Source organism: Euphorbia lathyris, chromosome 1 (assembly GCF_963576675.1).
Source record: "Euphorbia lathyris chromosome 1, ddEupLath1.1, whole genome shotgun sequence".
NCBI classification, from domain to species: domain Eukaryota; kingdom Viridiplantae; phylum Streptophyta; class Magnoliopsida; order Malpighiales; family Euphorbiaceae; genus Euphorbia; species Euphorbia lathyris.
This window is the reverse complement of record NC_088910.1, coordinates 86,862,566-86,874,683: the sequence shown is the minus strand read 5'-3', so window position 1 is coordinate 86,874,683 and position 12,118 is coordinate 86,862,566. Positions and strand designations below refer to the sequence as shown.

Below are 12,118 nucleotides of genomic sequence, written 5' to 3'. Positions count from 1 at the left end.
ACTTGATAGGTCGAAGACGGCCCCCATCAACCGCATCCTGGATAAGTTGAGCCAATCTTTCCATCGCAAGAACAAACAGATAAGGGGACATCGAGTCACCCTGACGAATTCCCCTGGAAGAGTTAAATGTCCCTGACACAATGCCATTAACCATAACTTTCATAGAGACCGATGTAAGACAAGACTTGATAACCTGGCACGAGTTATTAGGAAACTCGACAATCCGGATGGTGTCTAGGAGGAAGCCCCAATCTAGGCAGTCATAAGCCTTCTCCGAGTCTAATTTGAGCCCTATAAACCCTTTCTTCCCAGTTCTAATCCATATGGAGTGGACCATCTCTTGAGAGATGACTATATTATCCACCATCTGATGCCCAAGAACGAAGCTCTCCTAGAGAGGACCAATCAGAATAGGAAGAAGGTCCCTGATCCTATTTGCAATCACTTTGGTAATTATCTTATAGATGACATTACAGAGACTTATCGGTCTCATCTGGGCAAAGGAGTTAGGCTTGCGGACTTTCGGGATGAGCACAATTAAAGTTTCATTAATACAGCTAACATCTTCGGTTCCTGCAAACACATCCAAAATGAACTTACGGACACCACTTTGAACAGAGCTCCAATGCTCCTTATAGATAATAGAAGATGGTGGGCAACCCATCCACACCCAACACATTGGTACCCCCCATACTGAATATGGCATTCTGAATATTCAACTCTGTAATCGGTGCAAAGGCTTTCACAACGTCAGCCATGGGAATACTAGGGAATGATTTTAGCGTCTGAAGTTTACCCCGTGTAATACCTTTCGTAGCAAATAGATTAGAGTAGAACTGAACAGCAGATTGTCGAATGGCTCCATCTTCAACACACCATTCCCCCATTGGGCAACTTAATAGCTTCAATCCGATTGTGACTTCTCTGGATAATGGTAGATAAATGGAAAAACCTCGTATTCCTATCACCATCGGCTATCCACTGCTTTCTAGATTTCTGAAACCAGAGAAGTTCCTCTTAGCTTAGGACTTCAAGGAGATCCTTCTGGAGTGAGTTATGTTCGAGGCTTAATTGATCATTCGGCCTAGTTTGCATTTGAATCTGAATATTCTCCAACCTTCTCAGTAACGAACGTTTCCTAGCGTGGATTTTACCGAACGTCCGCTTATTCCAGGTACAAACCTCTTCTCTAAATTTTAAAGCCACTACAATTGGATCTATCACCAGCTTCCAGTGGGATTCGACAAACTTCTTGAAATCCGGATGAGTTTCCCAGGCTAATAAATACCGAAATGGTCTCGCCGCTTGAATGGATCTCATACCCAGCAATCTCAAGACAATAGGACAGTGGTCCGACTGACGAAAAGGGAGATTAAGAACCGACGCCTTTCGGATTTGGAGTTTAGCTTGAGCATTACAATACACTTTATCCAACCGAATAAAGATATTATTCCTCTTCCAAGTATACCGAAGGCCTGAGCTTCCCAAATAAAAAACCTCACAGGCATGCATACAACGACGGTGATTGATACAACGATTAACATAGTAGCTACCACCCCCTCTTTGGTACGACAGCTCTGAGATATCATTGAAACCCCCCATTATGAACCAAGGCCCAATAATAGAATTGCCGATAATCTGGAGCTCATCCCACATGATCTGGCGCGCGGATGCCACCAGAGAAGCATAAACTACCGTAAAGTCAAATAACACCACCCCATTCTGACGTAAAGAGCAATGAATAAACTGCTTATGAATATTTTGGGCAGCAACCTCGATAATATTAGATTTCCAAAGAATCCAAATACCACATGACCGGCCACTAGCCTCCGACCGAACGTGGCTCCAATTGCGGAATTTGCCAAGAACTGCATCAGCTTTACTACCACTAATTTGGGGCTCAAGAATACACACAACAGCAGGGTTGACCAATCTGATAATGTCTTTTAGGTGGACACGGGAGGTCTTACTCGCCGCTCCTCTAATATTCCAACAAACAATATCCATAAAGGCTAAAAGGGAAAGGTACACAGACTTACTTCAAAAAGATCCCCGGGGGCCGGTCTTAGCGGAGAGCTGCTCAAGTTATGCTTATCTTTCTGCTTCCCTGAGGGGGGTCTAGGCGGCTTACCCTGGTTCAGTGCACTTTCCCCTTGACTTTTCACAGTTCCACCTGGCCTAAAGGAAGAAGAGACCTGTTGAACGCCTTCCGATGTCCCCTACTCATTGCTGGACATTTTCTTGTTTGCATCAGGAGGACTCTTCATCACTTTCGAACTATATGAGTCAATAAAAAGAGGGTTGGACTGATCTAGGCAAATGGGGTCTGTAGCACCTCCCAGCCCCTGAACTTCAACCTGAGTTGGTTTAATATTCTGATCTGCCATCTCTAGTTCACTTTCCAAGACACTAACTCGTGAGCCCTCAGCATGTCGCGTCTCTTGAGTGTTCTTCATTTGCATCTCGTCATTTACTTGAGGACCCAACCCATTAGCAGTTCCATCACCAATATCAGCCGCAAACTTGTTAGTAAAGCCATTAGGCCGTTGTTTGGGGAAATTCCTCCGTTTCGATGTCTTCTTTACGAGCATCCAAGGACCATAATCATTTAGGACCTCATCTCGAGTGATCGGGGAAGTGCTCCGGTCCTCCAAATTACCCTCAACGGTATGCGAAAATATTTTAGACGGACAAAGCTCCACAGTATGCCCATACATTCCACACTCAAAGCAGATGCAATGGAGCCCTTCATCTCAATACGATAAGTCTGACGTCTCAACCGATATTTTGATAACAAAGGTTTGGATAAGTCAACCTCCACACAGGCGCGAGCAAATCTGCCCATTTCCGCCGCTACAGTTTTCTTATCAACATGGTGGACTTTACCCGCCAAGTTGCCTAGTCTAGATATGAACAACTTATTGTAATATTCAATAGGCAAACCAGGAAAACGAAGCCAAGTTAGGATTTTTTGAACCTAGTCTGTAGCCGGCTTGAAATTCGGACTCCATGGTCTGATGGCTCGGCAGTGATTGGCAACAATAACCGGTCCCCCTTCGATAGCCTTAGCGTAATCTGCTTCGTTACGGAATTTAACTACGTAGTAGTCATTTTCCAAGTCGATAATGTCGATGGATCCCTCTTGCTCCCACGCTTGTCTCAGATGTTGGGATAGATAGTAGAACCCGACTCGCTTGCCCATGACATTAACAATCAGTGACCACCTCCATTGGTTCCACATCAATCTTTTCTCCGCCGCCGACAAACGGACCGTGGGGCATTTCGGATCGTCTTGCTCTTCATCTTCAGAATCGGAATCAACACCAAGATCTCCAATCCACTGCCCATCCCAATCAGAGCTCCCCTCCATGGTTACATCACCCTCTAAAGCTTCAGATTCAGTTTCCCCAGTGAGGGCTTTGCTGTAGGAGACTTTCCTCTTCGCATGAGATTCTAAACCAGAGTTTGAATGAGGGGAATTCTCCTCCGGGTTGCCGTCGTTACATTTACTCTTCTTCACGCTTCGGCCGGTCGGAGAACCAGATGGTGGCGTCAATTTTGGATCTAAGGTCCCCCTTCTGCTCACTGTTCCCATTGTTAACTCTCAAATTGGAGAAGCCCACTGCTACCTGGAACTCAGTGCGCCGTCGCTGGAGTTGGAATACCTCCTGCCTTGCCGTCGAGCACAAAGATGGCACCGTAGCTACTGGAGAGTGGAGACTCTGCTACCGTTCACTCACCGCTCAATAGAACGAATCTGTTCAACTATACTTGTTGTATTAATATTAATTATTAGATTTATATTTTTATATATTAAACATTTATTTTTAAGTATAAATTTTAACTTTTATTGTTAAAAATTTTGTTTTTAGGTATGGTCATTTGGATTGAACTTAAAATTTGAATTTTAAACTCAAGTCTAGTCTAATTCTAGTCCGCCTAAATTAATAATAGACTAAGCTAAACTAAAATGAAGATTTTTAAGCAAAAATGAACCGGATCCCACTTAATCTGGCATATGAACAAATGTACAAAAGATTGTTGAAAAGTTGGTCATACATCACTTAACATATCTCCACCCTTTTAACTAGGGATGACGATTACTAATTAAACCGAACTAATGGCTAACCAAACCAAAATAGATCACATTTACGAATCGAACCGAATAAAATTGATAACCGGATTTTTTTAGTTTGGTTCAATTACTAGCCAAATAAGCGATATATATAAATTTTTATTTAAATGTTTTAATTATAAATTCTTATACAAGAAAATATATTATTTATGAAAAAACATTGTATTTAGTTAGTCATGGATCACAAGTATTTTGCTGAGGTACGAGTTTCAGAGTTTCAGATGTTCGTACGGTGCCTTGAACTTGGTTCCCTAATCCTTGAATAGATCGGATTTAAATACAGGACTCTACTCTTCCAAGCCACTAGGCTAAATAACGGCTATATTTACAGACATTTCAAAATTCAAAAAATACCCACTACTCCACTGCTACCTATTGTCCAATTATATATATAATAAAACAAAGATCACATCACCTTTAAAGGAAGCAAGTATTGAACGAATGATGTTGAAAGAAAATTAGAATTAGAGATTACATTGATGATTGAAATTGATGCTTACAACAAAATAATTAATCAAAACACAACATCATAAACAAAAAATAATCTAATTATGTATAAGAGATAGAACACAAACTCCACTGATCCTCATCATGCATCTATCTATCTGTACAACAACAACATCTTCTCGTCGCTTCAGGGCGTCAACTAATGAAGGAACGAATTATACTGCCCCGCCCCGCGCCCGCCTGTGTGCAGGAAACTTTCAGCTGAGCATTTTAATTGAAAGAAACTATTCATTCTCCTACAACTGCATGCTTCTTCTCATTCTCATTCTCAGTCTCAGTCTCAATCATATTGCTCTCTAAATCCCCCACCTTTGTTTCCATTTCAGTTGACTCCTTCATGGATTCCATTTCCATACTCGTTGTTCGACTCCTCCTGTTCCTCCGATCCTAAAACACCAACCATTATCTCATCAATCTACCTTCTAAACTTAATCATCACTAATCTTATAAACCTACACAATGACCACTTTGATCAAGGGCTCAATTAGGTTTTTTAAGGATTCAATGTTTATCTTATAAATGATCATGGACTCAATGTGTAAAAACAGTAAATTTCAGGGACCTTGGAATGCTTTAGTCCAAGAACTAAATGGTCTTAACAATAAGACAACAGAAAGGGTCGTATCGTACCAATTAGCAAGAGACGTTAAATTGATTCAGTAAGAAAATGCTCAAGAGACTAAATGGTACTATATACTGAATAAAATAAAATGCAATTTTTCTGAATAAATTTTGCAGTGAACATAAGGGAAAAAATTACAGATGGTCATACCTCACGAAACGGGTACTCATCTGCTTCAAGCATTCGTACAACATGACTCATTTTAGGCCTCTTTTCTGAATCAGGATCGACACACCTAAGTGAGACCAAAAGCGCACGTTTTAGAGCCCGTGTTGTTGGTTTAACCTCGAGATTTGGATCCACAACTTCCTCCGCTTTTCTTGTCCCTACCATCACCTTCAGCCACTCAACAAGATTGATCTGCTAGGTGCATAAGCACAACACAAACAATTTTCTTTTCATAAGTTCGTAAACAAGCACTATATATAAAAACTTCCAAAGATAAAATGGCTGCAAGTACAGATTCATACTTCCAAATATAAGCCTAAATTAACTTCTTTCAGACCAATTGACCTCTAAACTTGATCAGTCAAGATGAGTACCGCTGAATTATAAATTTATAATATTTGAAGAACACGTGACAATCCACCTCTTTCCACATCTAGGACCCAGTTTTTATTCTTTTCCCCTTTCTTCCATTATTGAGCCTTTTCCGTAACATTCAACTAGATTTTGAGCATATAAGAAATTTGGCTTCTGGAAATTCTAGCTCAGTTTGTAACAGAAAACAACCTATTTGATTGAATGTTATAGAAAAATAACAAATTTTTTCACCAAAACCAACCCAGCTCAAAACACACTTAAAAAATTTGCTTATACAAAAAATGTGAAAAGAATTGCCAAATAATTCAGTAGCAGATTCGAAATTTGAAAAGAAACAAACATTATTCAGCCTGAATGGAGCACAACAGCCCCATCTTTCTCTTTTAGCAAGAACCATTTTGGAGTTCTAGATTAGGGATAGGGATCGAGATTAGGTGTTAATACAAATTAATGCTTGTGAATGTCATGTAAAATGAGTACAGTAACTCGGCCTGGCTTATCAAGTTCAAGGGTCAATGGGGCCAAAAAACAAAACAAAAAAGTAAATGCAGGGTAATTTGTTCAAATGGCACAAGTTGACTTATAGTCAAATATAAATTTTGGTAGTAACCACTTATTTACGAGTGCGTTACCTCATCAGCAGGCCGGGCATAATCTACAGGGTCCCTTCCCGTAACTGCTTCCAGCAGCAGGACACCAAAGCTGTAAATGTCACTCTTCTCATTTAACAAGCCGGTATTCGCATATTCAGGTGCAACATAACTAATTTCCACAGAAACAAAACTCTAATCAGACAGATAGTTCATAATTTCATATATTAATAACTAAAAGAACAAAAATAAAACTTTACTCGTACCCAAATGTACCCATAACTCTTGTTGTGATGTGGCTCTCTCCCGAATCAAGCAGCTTGGCCAATCCAAAATCAGAAACCTTAGCATTAAACTCATCATCAATCAAGATATTGCTTGACTTTATGTCTCTGTGGATAACTTTGGGTTCTATTGCTTCGTGCAGGTAAGCAAGCCTGCAAAAGAAAAATAAATAAAGGGAAAAAATCAAACTTCCCACAACATTAAGACTGCTCAAGAACTGATGAACCTTCAAAACAAGTCTCCTTTCAGAAACATCTTACAAAATGGTTCAAGTAAAGATATGAGCTTACGCCTTTGCAGTGCCAAGAAGAACCTTCATGCGGGCTTCCCATGTTAGGATACCATGATGACGCATTGCTCCATGCAGCCATTGTTCTAAATTTCCATTGTTTACATATTCGTAAACCAACATTCTATCCAATGAAAAGCATGTTGTGCCAAAAGAAAATCAGAATGACAGCTCTAAGGGTAGAGAGGAAATACTATAAAATGATTACAAAAAAAAAACGGTCATTATTGTGACATTATAAGAATTTATACCTATGAACTCCTTCGATGCAAAAGCCAAGAAGCCTCACTAGATTCTTATGCCGAACATGACCAATAGCTTCCACTTCAACCCTAAATTCCTTCTCAGCTTGTCCACTGCAATTACAATGAATACCAACTATTAAAAATCATAACACGAACACCAAACAAAAAAGGGAGCTAAGAGATGATGGTGCCTTTAATACTTACAGATTGTTAAGAAGCTTCTTCACAGCTACCTCAGTTCCATTGATTAGTCTACCCTTATAAACAACCCCATATCCACCCTCGCCAAGTATATTCTCTGCAGCAAACCGGTTTGTCGAAAACTCAAGATCCCTAAGAGTAAACCAGTGGCCCCATCCAAGATGTGAAATTTCCGGCAAGCCAATTAATGGAGATGCTGTCACGAGCCCTGCAAATTTGCTCACAGTCCCAGAGCTTCCTTCTTCCCCTGAATGCGAACTAAATCCCCTTTCATGATGATAAACTGAGCTACTTTGGCTGATGTTATCAGGATCACTAGATTTGCTCATTCCCAAATGAACTAGCATCTTTTCAGAGTTTTTATCACTTGATTTGTCATGAACTGAGAGGAACAAACCTTCAGGATTATCCTTCAAATTTTGATTCGCAACCCTGTCAACCTTGATATCCTTCGAGACATTTGGTATTTGAGTAACTGTGAATTTATCCATGGATCTTCTAGTTTTTCTTCGAAATGTAGCCCATATAGAGAGGATACAAAGAATCAAAATTATAAATGCTCCGACAGATACTCCAATTAAAACCCATAACTTTAGACCAAAAATTGATGTCTTCTTTGATAGCTCTGCATTCAAACTCTCAGACGACATCCTGGATCCTCCTCAGACACAGTCAAATTAGGTGAGCGTGCTTAATGTATCAGCAAATCAGCACAACTTCACCTGGGTACCAGAAGCATATGAAGTAACTCTAAACATGTCTTCAATTTAACAACCATATTTGAACTCATGAAGCTCAAAGAGACAGACAGGCAAGAAATATAGTGCATGACCTAATTATAAATAACAAATGTAACCGAAACAATATGCTACCAGTTTAGTTTTCAAATCTAACGGGAACATAGTTAAAATCAATTTCATCCATATCCAACTTGTATATATTAGATTCTTGACTTCACCTATATCATTCTCAAAGCAATTAAAGGGGGAAAAAACAAACATATAGAAAGAACCCAATATGAGTTCAATAAATTAAAGAAGGAAAAGGCCCATTTCCTCCATAAATAAATTCAAAGCTCCATGAGAAAAGCAGGAAACAGACCCATAAATCACAAATCCATCAATAGATAAACAATACGACAAAGAATAAGCTCTTCAAAGGCATAAAGGCATCGCTTCTGATCCAAGTAAGAAAACTATAAAGAGAAGAAGAGTGAATTCAAAAAAAAAAAAAAAAAAATTACCTTAGCAGCGATCCAACGGTAGAAGGTTGGTCGTTGATCTTGTTCCTGAAGAAGAAGGGAAATAGAGGCAATGTAGGGTGAATTAAGCAGAAACCTAAGAAAACCCAGAAGAGTAGAAAAAGAAAAGAGTAGTTTGGACGCACAAGTGCTGCAGTGGGCCAAAAAAAGAAGTAAGTGAATGATTAAAAGAATGGGAAAGAAAGCAAGAGAAAAATCTAATATTTGCAAGGCAAAATGAGTAGAGAGAAAGAAAAAGATAATTAGATATATAAAAATGGGATAATTAGGGACAAAAAGCACAGAATAGGGGGAAAATGGTTGGTGGGTTTATTAATGTATGTTTGGGAGAGAGGAAAGAGGGTCCTCTCCTCTTAGAAAGCTGGAAAGGAAGCTTGTTTTGCAATGGAGGAAACTAGAAAGAGAGAAACAGTGAAAGAAAAGCAAAAATGTGACTGAAAAAGTATAAATGATGAAACCCAACCCAACCTCGCAGAAATAAGCATTCATTCATTAGTGAGGAAGTTGGGGATTTATTATTTTAAAGAGGGAATATCCTTAACAGTGCCACTAAATCAAAACCTAGTCAATGAAATTTATATTCTTTTGTTTTATATCAGGGATATCTAAATTCTTTATTATCACCATATAAATTATTTATTCTTAGTTCTTTAACGTTTGATCTCCAACCATACTCTTCGTATTCACTCCTTAATAATAATTTATTAATAAAAAAAATAAGGATTAGAAGGAAGGAAGAATGCTCAGGAGACCGGCAATCAAGACCTTTTCTTTGCTGACGACAGTTTCTTATTTTTTGGGGCATCTACAACTGAGGCTAGAAAGGTGATGGAAATTCTGTCTGAATATGAAGTGGCGTCCGGGCAAGCCGTGAATTTGAACAAATCTGGAGTTTTCTTCAGCTCAAATGCGCCAGAGGGTGTGAGAAATGAGGTTAAAACGATCTTGGGGGTGTGCATTCCTCTAGACACGGGCCGTTATCTGGGGTTGCCTTCTCTTATTGGACGCTCTAAACGACGGATTTTCACCTTCCTGGTTGATAGGCTGCGAAAGAAATTTGGTGCTTGGGGGCTTAAATTCCTTTTCCAGGCGGGGAAAGAGGTATTGCTAAAGTCGGTGGTTCAGGCCTTGCCAACTTTTTGTATGAGTACGTTCCTTTTACCCTTATCTATCTGTGATGAATTGCAAAAATTAATGAATTCTTTTTGGTGGGGTCTGAAACCTGAGGGGATGAAAAACATTCATTGGTTTGATTGGGGTAAACTATGCATGCCAAAAGATTCAGGGGGGATGGGCTTTAAGGACCTACATGTGTTTAATTTGGCAATGTTAGGTAAACAGAGATGGAAATTGCTGAAATTCCCAAATACTATAGTAAGTAGAATGTTCAAAGCTAAATATTTTCCTAGGGATGACTTACTTTCCTCTAAATTAGGCAATAATCCTAGTATGGTTTGGAGAAGTATATGGGAGGGTCTTAGCATATTGAGAAAAAGGATTAGATGGAGGGTGGAGAATGGTAGATCAATTAGAGTTTGGGCACTATAATGTGCATTCAGGCTACCTAGTTGGTATGGGGTTGGTGTTGGTCCCTTATAACGTGACAAGTTAGTTCCAAAGGGGGGGATAGGAACTATTTAAAATTTTGTCCGTTAAGGCTAACTTCTTTTCTTATGAAAAGGTTTACACAGCGTCACTAAGTAGATTCAAGACACAAGCTTAGTCAACTTGTGACCAAGTCTGCTTCTTTACTTGAGTCAGGAAATAGCACATAGAGTCTATTCATGAACTCAGCTTCTTAGTAAACTTAACTCAGCGTGAGTTCTTTACTTAGTCAGTTTTACAGCAAGCAATATATATTAAAGGAGTTTAAGGGTTAGAAAGATATTACTCAGCAGACTTATCCTGGTTCGGCCTCTCCGCCTACGTCCAGTCCCCGGAACTCGTTCCGAGCTTTTTGAATTCTCTACTGAGCTCTTTAAAGGTAGAGCACGAAACCTTTTACAAATAGAAGCTGAGTATAACAAGAGTACCTTCCTCTATACCTCTACTCACTCCTATATCTACCGCTGAGTACTATAACCGAGTACTCAGCCTCTCCTTTCTATTCTTCTAGAAATGATAAAGTGTTTGCCCTAAACAACAATTGCTAAGACACTTTAGATGATTGAAAATCACTCTAGACTTTTACATAAGGATTAAGAATTGGTGTAAGGTATTTGCTTTGCTTTTCTCACAGAAACTTCAAGTATGAATTTGGTCAGCGTTTCGACTAGTTGAAGATCTGCATCGATTGAAGCAAATGGATGGCCTTTATATAGTGACACTTGAGGCACCTGGTCATTTCGAATTTCGAAATAACCGTTGGAGGGAAACGGCTTCCTGTCGTTGTCACTCTGGGCGTGCTCAGCGTCGTTGGCCAATAGGATTCACGCATCTTCTGTCTTCGTCAGTCCTCGACAGAATGTTTCGACATTTAAGGAAAAGTCCACGAGACAGCTTCTTGCGCCTTCTGAACTTTACCCAAAGTAGAACTACTTTGTCTAGAAGTTGATTGTTGTCTGCCGCTGTCCTGACTGCATTATCGTCCAAGTCAGCAGCTTCCACTTGAAGCTTTTGCTTCGAAGGCTTCTCGATCCTTCTTTCGCTGAGTCGTCATTTTACTTGATATGGCTTCGTTTTGAACTCTTGGGCTGAATGGTCTTGATGTGTTGACTTTGGCTTGACTTCCACTTTAAGGGCCTTTGGGCTTTTTAATCTTAATGTCTTGTAAACAATTAAACTCAACATTGAACAAACACATTAGTGTAATAAATCAAAACATTTAAATTTAATGTGTTAGAATATTTTTATCATTACTTAAATAATTTTGTCAAATCAAAATCATGTGGAAAGGTGTTTCAACAAACTCCTCCATTTTGATGTTGGCAAAAATATTCAGTCAAGAACTCAGTGTTGAGCTCCCCCATGATTGTTGACCTTATCTTACTCAGTATACTCCCCCGTAAGGGTTGAGCGGCTGACTTAGATTTACTTTAAACATTTCAAGTAAGTCTAAGGTCAGTTTTTCAGAATTAGGTCAGCTCATGAAACATATTCTATTTAACTCAGTTTATGCGGAAGATTTATATATCAGAGAGCGCTGAGTATTTCTTTGTTCAATGTGTTTAAGAAGACATGTAAAAGCGGTCAACATTTTGATCAACACAGCATGCAATCATAAAGCAATGTAGACAAGTAGCACAGTTGATTTAGTGAAGATGCGATTAACTATTCAATACAAAACATAAGTAAGCATCACATAAGATTGGTTAATTTAAAAAGATAGATGCATCAAAGTTTTGTATTCAGGGTCAGCACAACAAAAGTACACAAGGGAAAGACTACAAGTTTTAACAACATGACATCTAGTCAGTCCTAGTAAAGCTAAAGCTATTTCT

The 12,118-nt window shown here is 39.2% G+C and overlaps 1 protein-coding gene across 1 annotated transcript; it reads right to left on the bottom strand.

Moving 5' to 3' along the window:
- Nucleotides 1–4,580: 4,580 nt before the first annotated feature.
- Nucleotides 4,581–9,167, bottom strand: LOC136205269 (probable receptor-like protein kinase At2g42960). Its single transcript, XM_065995794.1, has 8 exons — nucleotides 8,661–9,167; nucleotides 7,421–8,139; nucleotides 7,223–7,327; nucleotides 6,973–7,095; nucleotides 6,664–6,834; nucleotides 6,440–6,569; nucleotides 5,415–5,624; nucleotides 4,581–5,029 (listed from the first exon to the last, which is right to left on the bottom strand). Exons 2-8 carry the CDS (start codon nucleotides 8,065–8,067, stop codon nucleotides 4,871–4,873), a joined length of 1,545 nt encoding a protein of 514 aa, XP_065851866.1. The 5' UTR covers nucleotides 8,068–8,139; nucleotides 8,661–9,167; the 3' UTR covers nucleotides 4,581–4,870.
- Between the last annotated feature and the right edge of the window lie 2,951 nt (nucleotides 9,168–12,118).